Source organism: Lineus longissimus, chromosome 14 (genome assembly GCF_910592395.1).
Source record: "Lineus longissimus chromosome 14, tnLinLong1.2, whole genome shotgun sequence".
NCBI lineage: Eukaryota > Metazoa > Nemertea > Pilidiophora > Heteronemertea > Lineidae > Lineus > Lineus longissimus.
Genome location: NC_088321.1, coordinates 14455037 through 14469998, shown reverse-complemented (window position 1 = coordinate 14469998; position 14962 = coordinate 14455037). Strand labels below are relative to the sequence as shown.

At 37.0% G+C, this 14962-nt stretch overlaps 1 protein-coding gene across 6 annotated transcripts in view; it reads right to left on the bottom strand.

Annotated features, from left to right (window-relative positions):
- The window catches only part of LOC135499015 (protein couch potato-like), a 145477-nt gene that overhangs the window by 22334 nt on the left and 108181 nt on the right, over positions 1 to 14962 (bottom strand). For 3 of the 6 annotated variants that reach the window (XM_064789625.1, XM_064789619.1, XM_064789623.1), the window contains exons 2-7: positions 14317 to 14394; positions 11362 to 11415; positions 8379 to 8441; positions 6475 to 6610; positions 4043 to 4081; positions 1521 to 1660 (exon numbers count right to left, since the gene is read on the bottom strand). In XM_064789625.1, coding sequence (XP_064645695.1) covers positions 1521 to 1660; positions 4043 to 4081; positions 6475 to 6610; positions 8379 to 8441; positions 11362 to 11415; positions 14317 to 14394 — 510 coding nt within the window. Of the gene's footprint in view, positions 1 to 1520; positions 1661 to 4042; positions 4082 to 6474; positions 6611 to 8378; positions 8442 to 11361; positions 11416 to 11544; positions 11599 to 14316; positions 14395 to 14962 lie in introns of all 6 variants that reach the window. The other 3 variants (XM_064789620.1, XM_064789626.1, XM_064789624.1) reach the window with 3 other exon arrangements.

Here is a 14962-nt window from a genome sequence, read left to right as displayed (position 1 = left end):
CTTGGAAACAGGAACATAGGTCCTCAGCTGATAACTATTCTGTTTCTTAACATACATTGAAGGGACTGTCGTACTGTAGACTTTATTAATCATTTAGGTTGTGTTCAGTTGGGTGAAGCTAGTGACTCAGAGTGTGGGGGTTTTCAGTTGTGAAAGTGTCTTCCCAAACACAATGGGTGTGTGTTGCCAGTGTTTTTTTCCACATTTTTCCCAGGTGAAAAGTCAGTTCAAAAATTTACAAGTTATGGAGAAGATTTTGGGTACAGTTTTAGTGTCATTGCCAAACTATGGACAAGTTTTTGGTGCAGTTTCAGTGTCAGTGCCGAATTATGGACAAGTTTTTGGTGCAGTTTCAGTGTCATTGCCAAATTATGGACAAGTTTTTGGTGCAGTTTCAGTGACATTGCCAAATTTCAGAGACGTTTCTGGTGCAGTTTCGGTGAATTTACCATATCTGCATCTGTGTGTCATAGTTGTGAATAGGGATGAGCTCTCGGGGTCGCATGGGTCATGTTCAATATTGGGCTCTGAATTGGCGATAGATGGCGCTGCTGCATTGAAAAGGAGGAGTGTTGGTGGAGGTGACATTTTCATACGATTGTTTGTTGTTCGTATGTGCGGGGATTGCCATAGCTTAGGGGGGGCAGTGTATGGGTGGGGTCCGTCCCTCCAGTTTTTGGTAGATTTTTTTCGTGGAAAAGTGTCCCTCTTTTTTATATCTTATTCTGATCTAAAAGTCATTATGTTGATGAACCAACACATGACAAAATAAGTCCAATTTGATCATCATAATAACATTTCATCTCAGTCAAAATATTGATTTCTCAAATTGAAGGTCACACATGCAAAGCCAATTCTCACTAAAAATCAAAATTTCTATAATATTTTTAACGTTACACAATGTGGAAGTTTTGAATTCAATTTCAAAACTACAAACCATACTCATGGTACCTTTTCTCATACCATTTATTCCAGCAGACGATTTTCTTACAAATTCAAATTCTTTCAAATGTTTATCTTCTCAAAGTCATCACGCGAGCATTAACGTCAGCGGTCACTCTAGAACCATTGCCATTTTCAAATTCAATTTCAAAATTTGAATCGCACCAAGTATCAATTTCTCAACATTTCTAGGCTATTTTCTAATCACACTTCTGAGAACACCAAACAAAACGACATAATTTCACTGAAATACCAGCTTTATGGCATTATGGTCCAAATTATCTACTTCTTGATGAAGACAGGTGTCTCAGGAGTAGATTGGAACCAAATTGTTCTAATTTTTTTAAAGATAATATTTCATATCTTTTTACGATTTTTGAAATGGACGGAATTCATCTTCTTGACAAGAAGGAAATAAGTTATAAGTTATTTTTCTTATTTTTTAAATGGTGGAAATTCATCTTCTTGACAAGAAGGAAATAAGTTAAAACAGATTTTTTTCTCGATTTTTCAAATGGTGGGAAACCATGGCGACTGCTGACGCTAACACGCTACAAAAACGTATCGGGGATGGGTACCTGTGCCAGAGGATGCTGCAGAAGTGCTGCGTGATGGTGGAGTGCGGTCGGGCTCGTCAGCTCTGCATAGGCCGCCGCCGCTAGCGGGTGGTGTGACCACGCCTCCGTCCCGGGGAAAAAGGCGGCAGCACCTAGGTCTTCTGAAATGTGAGGAGAGAACACGCCACGGATCAAACGCTAGTCGTTTTACGATCAACGGATATTAGTGTTTCAGCCAATCACAGACACTGTTACAATTCAATTTTGAAAATTGTCTAATCATAGAAAGCTTTACAGTTCCACTTTTGTCTTAATTTGGACAATTTTTCTTAACTTTTAGTGAGCAGTAACCCGTTCCCCAATCTTGAAAGGATTACCCAACTTTTGTGTGGATTTGACTCAACTTTCAGTGGAATTACTGCAGAAGGAGATTTCTCACAGACTTAGACCATTTCATACAAATTAAATGGCAAATTTCTGTGGTAACCATGGAGACTGACTGTTGGTCACTGTATGTTACCATTAGCTACAACATTCCTCAGATCTTTTTAACTAATCAGTGGGCTTTGCATGAATCATTTTGTAACAGTGTCTGCCATTGGCTCAGCATGCAACATGACAATGTCAGAAGTCCAGTGATTGGATGAAGGGAATCACATGACCGTAGTTAGTTACAAAATCTAGCGACAGGTGGCACTATGTATAATCACATGACACAAACAGAATGAAAATGCCTATTTAGTTGCATAATCTGCTGGATAGTGATTGTGGCTTATTAACCCTTTAGAAATTAAAGGCAGAAAAAAATCAAAATCTTCAAACTCACATGACATGGGTACTCATTTTAAAGCTATCGAGACAAGTGTTCCAATGATCCAATAACCAGTAAGTTTGCTTCTAGGAGTGATTTTACAATTTTAGGTTGTTTAAAATATGTCCCAGTTTTTAAAGGGTTAATCTATTAGACATGCTTTGCATTGTTTCAACTCAACACAACTCAACGTGTACATGGTCATTGTGTTCAGAAAAAACCCTGAAAATATTTGTCAGTTATTCAAGTTATCCAAAATAAACATTTTTCAGATTTTTCAGATTTCATGCATCAATTATAGGTCATGCACGCCTTCTCACCTAATTTTGTTCAGTGGTACAACCCAACACAGTCATTAGGTCGACCCATTTTCAGACAAAAGGGGTGTCATAATCAGACATGCTTTAAAAATTCTTGGCACATTTTTAGCTCCATTTACAAAACTTGGCATGCTTGGAATTGCTCTACTTCATTAGTTCACTGCAAGCCTACGGAAAGTAATTAGGGGAATAATTATGAAAAGCTATGCTAAAGCGCTCAACAAACAAGTGATTTAAATCGCTGCAACAAAAATTGTTTGTTTGCCATGGTCATCGCCTACGACAAGAATCGGTGATCGCAGCGACTTGCGATCAATACCAAACACAACAATTACCAGCTTTACCCGCAGACAAGAAATCTTTTGTCTTTTTAGCTAGGAAGACATTTTTCAAAGTCCGTGTGGCCAGTATTGAGGGCAACACTTAACAACACAGAGACATGGTTGCTAAGGATCACATCCGGCAACCTGGTTGCCTGGCAACAGTCATTTACATCAAGCAGGCTGCTAAGCAACCATCTATGTAGCAACTAATACATATATGTATCAACAATCGGGTTATAGGCATGGGAGGAAAGAGATTTTTCATCATACACAAAATGATGTCATTCTTATTGTTAGCTTGGAATCCAAATTCAAATAAAGTTAGAGGAACACCATCCACACAATAAAGGGTTGCCACACAACCACCAACTAACTGGTTGCTAGGCAACTGTAAACAAAACAGGGATGTGGTTGCTTAGCAATCAAACAAAACAGGTCAATAATGATGACACACAATCAAGGTTGCTCGGTTACTTTGTCATTACAAACTGGTTGCTTAGCAACCACGTCAACAAAATATTGGCATTCAAGGAGACCAAATGGGATACAGGTACAGAAAGGAGAGGGAGATGTTTAATGATGAATGAAGAGTTTCATGTAGGCTTGCATTGAACTAAATAAAGAAGAAGCATTTCATAATGTTCACTCTACCCTTGGTCGGCTGAAATCAACATTACATTTTTCACAAGAATCTGCAGACTCGGTCCAAAGCTTTTTTGGTAATAATGACTTTGCCTCAAACGAAAATATCATTGTAAAATTTATATGTTTTACTTTATAATTAACAGAGCAGCAAATCTTCATCGGAAACCAGTATCTGTGCAGCACCAAATTAGGAGGTCAAGGTCAAATGTTTGAACTGTCAAAATATATCAATGATAAAAGTTTGAAGATCCTACAGTGAGAAATTTTTCAAAATAGCGCACATAGGTTTTCATTGCATTTGCTAAGACTAGTGTCATGACTTGCCAACAGGGGGTATATTTAAAGCATCGAGTCCACAGAATTTGCACAAATGTATGAAAGTTTCCCCACCAACATTGGGTAAAATGACCGTTATTAGTTGCATACAGTTAAATGGGTACATGCCTGGTGGGAGGATCCAGTTTTGTTGTTCGTGAGGCATATCTAGAGGTTCGAAAAAGTTGATTAGAATATGAATATGCATGATATGCAAATGATGTTATTATGTATGCAAAGGACTTGCACTGTTGCATAAATTATCTTTCAAAAGTCGGTCTGAGCCATTTGATGCCCTTTGGAATTGGATAAGCAAAATTAAAGGGATTGCATGTTAAAACTTGACATTATCTTGTAATTGATTCTCCAGGGGGAGTACAACAACAACAAGAAGACCATATATCGAACAGCAAAAACATCAAATCTACCAAACTTAAAACAATGGAACTATTTTTACATCGGTAGAGAATCATCAAGGCCGACTTCGATTTCAACCATTTTTTTCAAATCTTGATGCCCGGTGATTGGCGGACATACTCGAGGAAGATGTGCTGCCCCCATTGGGTCCACACCAGAACTACCTTTCAGTCTAGATTGCAATATCAAGCAAAGAAAGTTTCAAATTTGGTAGATTTAGGCAGTGTGACGGCCTCGTGCCTAACGTCTTGCCCTTTGGCACAGTTGCGGACCGCTGGCCTTGGGAGCGAGAGGTCATCGGTTAGAATCTCAGCATGGTCACAACATGTCAGACAAACAAACCACTGCCACTTACTGACGAACCTCTTAATTAAACTCACATGTTCTTTATTTTGAAAGTGAAAATGTGATGTGAAAAAAATCTTTTGAAAAGTTCTTATCGTGAAAAATAACACTGTTCTTTTGAAAAGTGTTTGACATTTTGTGAAGAAGGAAAAAAACGTTTTGTATCAATTTGAAGATTGAAGATTTTTCATCCCTACTGGTAGAAAGAACTAATGTCTCGGAGACTAAAATTATTTTGCAATGACAGGTTGTTGATTTTGAAGAGTTTCGTCATGACCAGACAAACAACACAAGCTGACATACACTCATCAGTTCTGATACTTTTTTAAAGTAATACATCCATGCACTACACCATGCAGATGCAACCTCATACCTATGGATAACTAGAGATAGGTATGAGGTTTCTACATTATCAACAACGGAAACTTCTAAATTTTAACATCAGACAAGCACAACACCAAAACCACAATGGTTATGGTCGTGACTCTACGAAAGACGAGATGCACAACAAATGTTAATCCATGGCCTGCCTCAAAAAAGAGTCAGGCCACAAAACACTAATTTCTATATTAGATCCAAGAAGACATGATGCACAAAATGCATGAATTTAGACCTCTGTCATTGTTCCAAGGGCAAAATTGTCTTTCAATAGTTTGGATTTTCCTATATTTTTATTGGTTGCATAAATTGCTATGGTGGCTATGGATGGGACCTGGTCACTATGGATAGCAACTGGTTGCTAAGTTATGCACCTTGTCGCTATGGGTTTCCAATGGTTACAACTTATCGCTAATGGTAACAGGTGGTTGCTTAGAGACAGCATTGGTTACTATGCAAGTTTTTGGCAATACAAACACCATACTTTCAATGATGTTAAACTTGCGATAGAATCCCCTATATCAACGACAAATGACCCTTTAGAACAAGAACAGATGGTCACATAACATTAGTTAGTATCAAAATGGTCAACCAATATCTGCGGGCATTTTTGAACAAAGTTAAACACCAAAATAATAAGTGATGATTCCAACATATTGGGAGTGAAATAGTACTTGTTCGACATAAAAAGTGATCAGTCAAAAAAATAGTGAAATCTTCGCTCGTGGTTCGGAGGGATTGAAGTGTACGATCTTAAAGGGGTTAAAGCTAAAAAGTGGCATTGGGTAGATGCTATAATGTGGCATGGCCTGGTAGCAGCCTCATGCTCTATAACGTGATCTCAACTTAAGGGTGATGGGTGATTTAGGTGACTAGTGAATTCTGAATACCAGTTCTCATTTTCTACAGACCCAGGTACCAATACGTCTGCTAGTTGAAATCCTACTTCTGTACCATACCGCTAACATCATGAATTCATCAGTGGAAGAAATATTTGTGCAACGAAGTTTGAAATACTGTATGAATAGAATACAATGGAACAAATATTGCCATAGACCAAACTTTGGTAATGAGCCAGAATTCTGTCACTGAAGACAAAATTTTGCGGGAAAAAAATATTATTTTGGCCAAAATTCTAAGTCCCTGGTATGCCTACTCTTTGGATGATGTCAGTGCAACTTCCCTCTGGGTTTAATCTTTATTTCAAGAGTACACGTTTTTAAAAAGATATCGCATCTTTTTTCATCCATCACAATAACAAAATCTTTCAAATAGTGCCAATTTAAAAGAAAATTCAGTGAAAATAATAGTAATTTCTTTCAGAAAATTTTTCAAAATTCTCTACGATCATTTCAAACTTCGATGCAACAAATTTCGGCTAATCATATCAAAGTGTTTATGGCATCGCCATGGTAACTTACGCCCGGTGAGCATGAAGGTCGTGGGATGAGTCGCGGCCGGCTGGGGGGACTGTTGCTTCGGCTTGGTGACCTTCGTATTGGACTTTGCGAATTCTAACCTAAGCGTTTGTGGCAGGTCGGGGTCGAAGCGGACACCCTGGAAAGCAAAAAAAGAATTAAGTTAATGTGGATTATTGTAAACTGAAAAATATTTGTCTGGCTATTTTGGAAAAATTTCAGAAAACATAAGATTTTCAAAAAAATACTTTTTTCTCCTGATCTGGATGAAATAGCATTCCGCGAAGATGACGTCACTGCAGCTGCTGCCCTCTATTTCCCCATCGCTGAATTACCGGCAATGTCGGACAAACATGCGGTTTCGTAATGGATTCAGGCTTTCTAACTAGGGCAGTTAGATTCAATCTGGCACATGTCCGAGTGTTGGAAATACTACATAATTGTTCTGAATATTTCTCTCTCTGACTCTATGGTTATCATTCATGCTAAAAACAATGCAGGGGTCAAAGATAATTGACTTTGAAATAAGCTCAAATGCGTAGAAATAAGTGTCGATGTCCGACTGTCACGTGACTAAAACGTCATCAATATCTTATGCAAATGACCTTGTGAGCTATAAATAGTAACTTCGCGGAATGCTATTAAACCTATGCACAACTTCGTATTAAGAATGAAAATATCTCTTCATTCACCTGCGGAAAAAGTTCGGGGCATACAGTATATTCTTGGCAGCCATCCTCATGAAAATAGCTCGTTCTGACATCTGTTATAGATTTCCGATCGAAAGAATCCCGATAAAATAGGGTGGGACCAAATCGCATGTTGGAACAACCACACCCAATATTGTGTGGGCCTTCACCTCAGGCTACAATATTTTCAGCCATTATAAACTATTTCTTGTTTTTCGAAACTATTTTTGTCTTCATTTTTTTGGATTGAATTCTAATTTTGTTTTGACAAATTGGTGGAGACTTTGACATCACTCAAAAACATTTTTGTTCTTCTTTTCATTTAAAGTTTGGTTCAAATTATCGAAATCAGATGGCAGCATCGCATCAGAACAAAAATCGGCCACTTGGAAATTTATCATCCTTATCATCGTCATGACAGCAAGAAGATAAACATCGATACCAGAGACGAGGTGTTACTAGTTCAGTTCATAACAAATCCACCAGATGGCAGCGTCAATTACCAAGTATCGTAAAATAGAAGAAGACGTTTACTTTTCGGAATCTGATTCACAGGCTTATCTTTCGGCACTTAGATAAAATCTTCCAACTCTGATATCAAAGGCAACGTGTTACAAGTTTAATTCCAAAAATATCCACCAGATGGCAGGGATCAATTTCAAAGTATCGTGAAAATAATCTGGAGAAAATGCTATGTTTCTGAGTTGGGTTTTTAGAAGTGTTCACTTAAAACGTCAAGTTGTAAGCAGATTACGATGACATCGGTAATCAGGTGTAACAAGTTTAGTTATGAATGTAAACACTAGATGTCAGCGCTAGGATTTATCGAATTCTGGATGAGATACCAGAAGAGTTTCTTCAGAAAAATATTCTGGAATAATTTCCAGGGAAATTTAGGAGGTTCGTTTACGTGGTTAAACGAACATGAAAGCTTTAGTCGCCAACTCGTATTCTGAAATTACTGATTTTTGACCATCTTTCCCCCCCCCGGCCCTCTACAGTTTGAATGTTGACTCTCCCATTCACAGCTTCTGAAGATTTTGGCCAAACTAGTTGGACGGCGCTGGAGTGTTGATATAAATGACAATTTTGTCAAGAAGCCCAGAAAGTTAGATTACGGGATCTTGGATCAGACACCCCAAGATTGTTGAAATTTCACATCCTCTGGAGACGCGATAATCTTAGTTGAATAAACTGCCACCAGGCAGCAGCACTTACCTGTAGATCCTGTTTCGCCGACTCAGCAGCGACTCGTGAGCTAAATGTGACAAAACCAACCGGCTGTAACAAAGAGATGAAACAGAAAAATTATTACATCTTTCGTTACATTCGATTATCAATCATTATACATTTTTATGATGAAAATGACAGAATTATGAAATTTTATGAAATTTCATAAAATTCATGAAATAATGATTATTATGATGAGACCAGGATCAACATTTATGCACTCACAAGGTAAAGGAAAATTATTTTTTTTCGAGTTTTTTCGAAGTGAGTTTTTTAATACAAGTTTTAGTCGTTTAAGCTGAAAATAGGATTAAGTAGGCCTACAAAATACAGCATGGATTAAACTTTAAAATTTTCAAATGTTTGTTTTAACTGTTTAGTTGCATATAAAACAACCTTATCTAAATAAACCCATTAGGCCAACTTAACAATTAATATCAATTATTCAAAACTCAATAAATTAAGCAATATCGATTATTATCTATACTTTTATGAGAAAATTCAGGGTCTTCAATAAGAATATGGAGGAACTTGCGTCAACATTTTAAATCACCCAAAAAATCCAATATCCAAGAAATTATTTTTTTAAATACTAAGTTTATTTTGAATCTTTATGCCCTCATCTTTTCTAAATGGTAAAAAAAAAGAATTGGACAAGGTGTTTATTTTCATGATGAATATATCTAAATATGCCCAGCCCTATTTGTTCACAAAAATGTTTAAAGGCACCTCGTTAAAAAAATCTAAATTTGTAACTGAATTTGAAAATTTCAAATTGCGTTAATAACTACTAAATATAAATGTCAACACTGCCATTGTATAGACTGATATACAAATACTATACATACCAAGTTTCAACAGAGTTGCATGCATGTTAACTTCACTAGGGCATTGTGTATAACTGCTTTTCTATTTTCCCAATTTACCAGTATATACAAACGGCAAACCCCCTTTAACATTCATATAATACAAAACTTCTCACATTTGAAAATTGTGAAAAAAATTTTCCAATATGTAAATATCATGCACAGACATGGCAACCGTTGAACCTATTGAAAACGGATATTTTGTCCTAAAAATAAACTCACAATTCGATTTCTATAAATTTTTCTATATTTATTGTTATTTCTATTTTTCATCCCTACTTGTTTATGACATTTATGTGAAAGACAAAGTTAACTGCTTCATTATCAGAATGTTCATATCTATTGTTTCAATTGGTCTGGGAGACATTTTAAATTAGTTCAAATACTTCAGACAGTTATGCGCAAAAGACGCAGTTTGGAACACCTACTAGTATTCACCATTTTTCCATAATTCGACAAAAACTCTCAGTAAAATTAGGATTTGATGCAAAATTTAACCTAAAGACAACAAATTTGATAATTATTTCAGAGATTTTTTGTTAATTTTTAAAGTTGACAACTGATAAAGTAATCTCCATGTTTCTTTAAAAGAGCATTTTTACAATTCTCAATTTAGACACTTACTAACACTCTGATTTAAGACAAAGACGGACATTGTTACCTCATGAAAGTTTACCGAGAAAATATCGCTGAAACTCGAATAGACTACGAAAAGAAATTGAAAATGTTAGTTCCAATTTTCGCAACGCAGCAAAGCATTTTAAGACACAAACTCAGGAATCAGCATTAGTACGAAATAATTCGCGACGAGATTACTGGGTAAAAATATCGGCATTTAATCGTAAATAAAAATGTTGTGCCGTGATTTTTGGTGTCGGGCACATTGTGTCGTGTTTTTACGGCATGCTGGCATTAATGATGATGAAAATTAAACTCGACAAATTTACGAAGCGTTTGCCGCAGTTTCGTTGAAGAATTTCAAACCTTGTATCCAGGGGCGTTTCAGATTAAGCATACATTTGATAACTCATAACGAAAAACCCTGTTCATAACCTGGGAACAAGGTTTATATGAGATGAAATAAAGTCACCTCGTCCCCAGGATTCGCTGTCTACACATCTGAATACATTCCATACACACACTTGTTACCTGGATACAAGGTTCGATAAATCTTAAAACGAAAACTACTGCAGTGCAATATATCGTAACCTCCACCGATTTGGTTTAAACGACAGCGAAACACGTGGAATTTTTGTGTTTTTCAAGAGTGGGTGACTTTTATCGATTTACGCGCACTTTCTCACGGCTTTTTGGAGAAATAGCGACTCATCTGAAAGGGAATGGGTGAAAATGTGAAGTCGGCAGTGACAGTGAAATTCATTTCACGTTTTTGTGAATTGGGGTGAAAAAAGTTTTACGTGATTTACTCGATTTGGGAAGGGGCCAAAAAAGGAGGGATGATACACAGGGAACAGCCATTTCTTTTTTTCAGCAGATTTGCTAAAGTTTATACCTCAGAAGTAGTAAGCATAGTAGCATTGTCAGATATGAGATTCTCCGTTCAAATTCTGATACCAAAGGATGGATGTGCGTCCCATTGCAGCCATCATTTAACAAACTCGTAAAATTGCTGGCACTGACATCTGAAAATGGGAGGCCAAGGGACTACAATTATTCTGTAGATGTCGTTCTGGTGTTCTCACATGACCATCATATTACACTTGCTGAGAGTTTCAAATGACAAGTAAGGCAGCCTGGAGGGGCCCATGAAGTTTTGATGCAAAACATGTTTCAGATTATATTCCATTATAATATGCTCGACGAGAGTTTTATTATAGGTAGATCTCAAACTAGGGTGTGAGGAACTGGATATTTTGAAACAATTGAAATGGGTGGGATATGGGGGTGGCTTCTTCAATCATGTTTTTGGCATTTAACTCAAAATAAAGTCACAAATTATGTCCCATCACAATACTCAAGTCCAGAGCTTTCCATAGACATATCACAAGGTGGGGTTCCAAAAAAACGGAAAATTATCAGAAATTTGAATATTTCCCGCACGACTTTGCATTTTCGCCCATCACCTTGGCAACGGTTCTACTTACACTGGTGCTCTTTCCATTTTTACCAGTCACTTTAAGTAGCGAACCTTCGTATCCCTGAAATTCGAATAAAATTTAACGAGGTGATTTGTGATCGGGTGCGTTTTACGACATTTGGTGGGCATGCGTCCATTAACACGGAGAGCGTGCGGAGTGACCTTCGACCTCTGAGGTGTCCTTACTCACAGCGTTATTTTTGCCAGCTTTCGCCATTACTTTTAGTAACGACGACTCGTAGCCCTGTAAGAGAGAAATTCTAGAGAACGTTAATACACCAACGCTAGCATAGTAGTGAAGCGTGAGGATAATCCGCTTATCTTACCGATTTCGATTTTTTGGTATTTTTGAAAAATCTTTTGAAAAAGCAAAAATTCCATTTTTACGAGATTCATCAGAAATTATAATTTTCATGAAAATCAGTATACATCTATAATTAAATTTTTTTCTTCAAAAAATCTTTTAAAAATTTAAATTTTAAACAAAATTTTCTTTAAAAAAGTGTTTCCAATTTTCATGCAAATAATAATTTTTTTCAAAATTTCTAAAAATACCCTTTCCTAATCGGTAAGAATTCAGGGTGAATTTCTGCCGTGCATGTGATAGCAAAAATCTTAAAAAGTGCCCAATTTTTTGTCCAACTAAGTGTTCTCGAACGTGTGACAAAAAATGTGTTTTTACCCTCCCGTGATAAGAAAACAATCCTAGTGAAAAATTAAGTGTTTTGATGCGAGGACAATTTTGCAAGTCAGAAGAACTGAATTCTTGCAAACAATGTTTTCTCTTGTGAGAATGGAGTGTACCAATTACCCAAGTGGACATAGAATGAGGGTGACCCGATGACATTGTTATGGATATCACCTCCAGTGGAGGAGTTTTTCAAAAGTAATTCTGTCTGACACTTTTGTTTACACTTCAAAGAATAACAGTGAAAAATCTTTTGAAATAAAATCTTCGAAAATAGTGTTTGGTATAGCTTCTGAGGAGTAAATAGATTGCACATTAGAACAAACATCAATGTTTTCACCCCAAAGAGCCTGACAACAGAAAGAAATAGATTTTGCAGAATTTTCACTTTATAATTTTTTTTTATCATTGTTCGGACAGAGCTTGGCACCACCTACCTCGCATAAATCGATTTGATGTTAAGATTCAGTCTTCTTGTACAATATGTGATATTTCTCCAAAATTAGCATTTAAAGCTTGGTGTTGGCAAAATTTTAATGATGACCATTTTTTGAAAAACACCCAGTCGCAAGTTTAAAAGCCGTTTGCAACATGATATTTCGAAGACTTTTTTACCCCCTTGGACATGGGCGGAACCCCTTAAATTTCATTTTCGTGAAGTCAATTGAGTTGCAGATATTGTTACCAAAACCTTTGACAACCTCATTCCAGGGGAATTTAACAGGTTCCAGGTCGAGTAAAAATCAGTACATTATCTTCAGTGTAAATCAGAGACTTGGAACGAGGTTGAAACAAGTGCGTAGCAAAGCAAAAAATGCTGACAACTAAACAACGTGATGTAAAGAGTGGTGTCCGGATATTCGTTTGCTTGAGTGCTGCCACCTATTGTTGCATTTGTGAAGCTCCGGTGGGAACTGGTGGCTGAAAACGTGAGGGTGACTTTCCTGCAAAAAGAAATTGGTGGTCTTAGCGAATGAAAAAGTATGGTGATTTGAAAAGTGACATCTATTGGCAGAGTAAAGAATCGAATGAATTGCAGAAGATTGTCTCGAGAAGCAAAGAATGTATAATTACGTTCACTAATCAATAATCGAAAGTGTAAAATTTGTTTCAAGATCTATGCAGCCAGAAATCAAGCGAAAGGGTTTTTCAAATTTCTTGAAGAAAATGCACAAAATGACAAATTTTGTTCAATCAAATATTTCATTATCGCGAAAAACTTTGCATCTATAAATTTTCATTTATCAATAAGACAACGTTAGGGAAATCAAAACGAACTATTTTTTCCGAAAAAATGTTCACAAAACATTATCATCAAAATGTTCTTTTATGAATAATGTTGGGAGAGGCACGTTGTTTTAAACCTCGACAGAGAATCTTCTGCAAAAATTGAAACAGTTGTCTATGAAGACATAGCAGGATATCCAGGAAATTTTCTGCGATTTTCACATCATGCAGGGGGAGGAGGCACACTGATTGTAACAGCCAGGATTGACTTTAAATAATTCCAAAAATATCCAAAATTACAACAACGATAATTATGTGAAATTCGGATTACTTCGTCACAAAACCGAATTTTTGATAAAAGGGTCCAAGTTATTTTTTGTTAAAATTAGAATTCAAACAATTTAATGTCTCCTCAAAATCTGCCGAGAAAGACCCAGCTCTTGCCCTGCCTCGAGGTTATGACCAATACAACACATACTATGGGGGCAAACAAAAGCCAGAACAGTCCAATCACCAATATCAGTGGGGGACAAACCAATCTCTGGAATACCTAATTAATCAAGTTTTACCACCTATTATTTTCCCCTGACATATCCTTTCAAGACCATCCCAAGATTATTTCATTCCGATAATAAACTTTCGTCTAAATAACCCTCCGCGGCCAAATTAACTCACCAAACGAGATCTCATATGCAAAATAACGTCGCTATTACCGGCAGGGAGGCGTCAGTCATTTTCACCTCCACGGTAGGAGAGCTACAGGTGACACTTCATCAAGGCAGAGGTTTCAACATATTATCTGATTGCAAATGAAAATGCAGAATTCGTTTCGGGCTCGTAATGTTGTTCTTGCTATCATTAACATGAGCAAAAATTGACAAAGTTTTCAAAATCCCCCTCCACATATTTCAAAGAATCTCTCTATCTTTCTATCTTTTTCATTTGATTTGAGCTACAAAGGACTCAAGTGATTGGAGCACACTTTTCATGCCTAAGATGAAAACGGGGTGTTTTCACAAACACGCCTTGTGGCGCCCCCTAACTTACCTTATAGGCCCTAAATAGTAGATATAATTCCCTAGGCTTGGCGTCCATGGGAAGACCACTCACAAACAGTGTTCTGACCTGCAAGAATAAAACAAATTCAAATTCAATTACAAATTTCAAAGCTGTTACGGACGCAGAGCCTTTGAAACACGAATTCCATCCAAAACCGTCCATAGATAACTGTGAAAACCAGTAAACCTGAAATTTCAAACCTGGGTGAAGAAGCAACATAGAGTAAAGTGTCTTGCTCTAGGACATCAAAACGCCGCAAAATCTCATTTTATCAACCAGATCATATTTTCATCAAATTTCCACGGCTGCTCACAACCGATGACCCGCCTGTCATCATGAAGTACCAGAACATGTTACATGTCAATGATTGGCAATGGTACATCATGAAAATATCGATCGATTCTCGAACATCATCCATCGATGACAGCTCAAAGAATGTTCCTGTCTTCAGTGCGGGCGACCATTGATTTTGGGTTGGAAGGCGGAATCCCTCATTACAAATTAATGGTTGCAACGAAAATATGTTCATAGTCGTTGGTAACATTTTCAATTTTCCCCCAGGGGGGTGAGCTATTACTGATATTTACTTAGATTCTATGGATACACGACCTTAACCCTTTAGCGACTGAAGCCG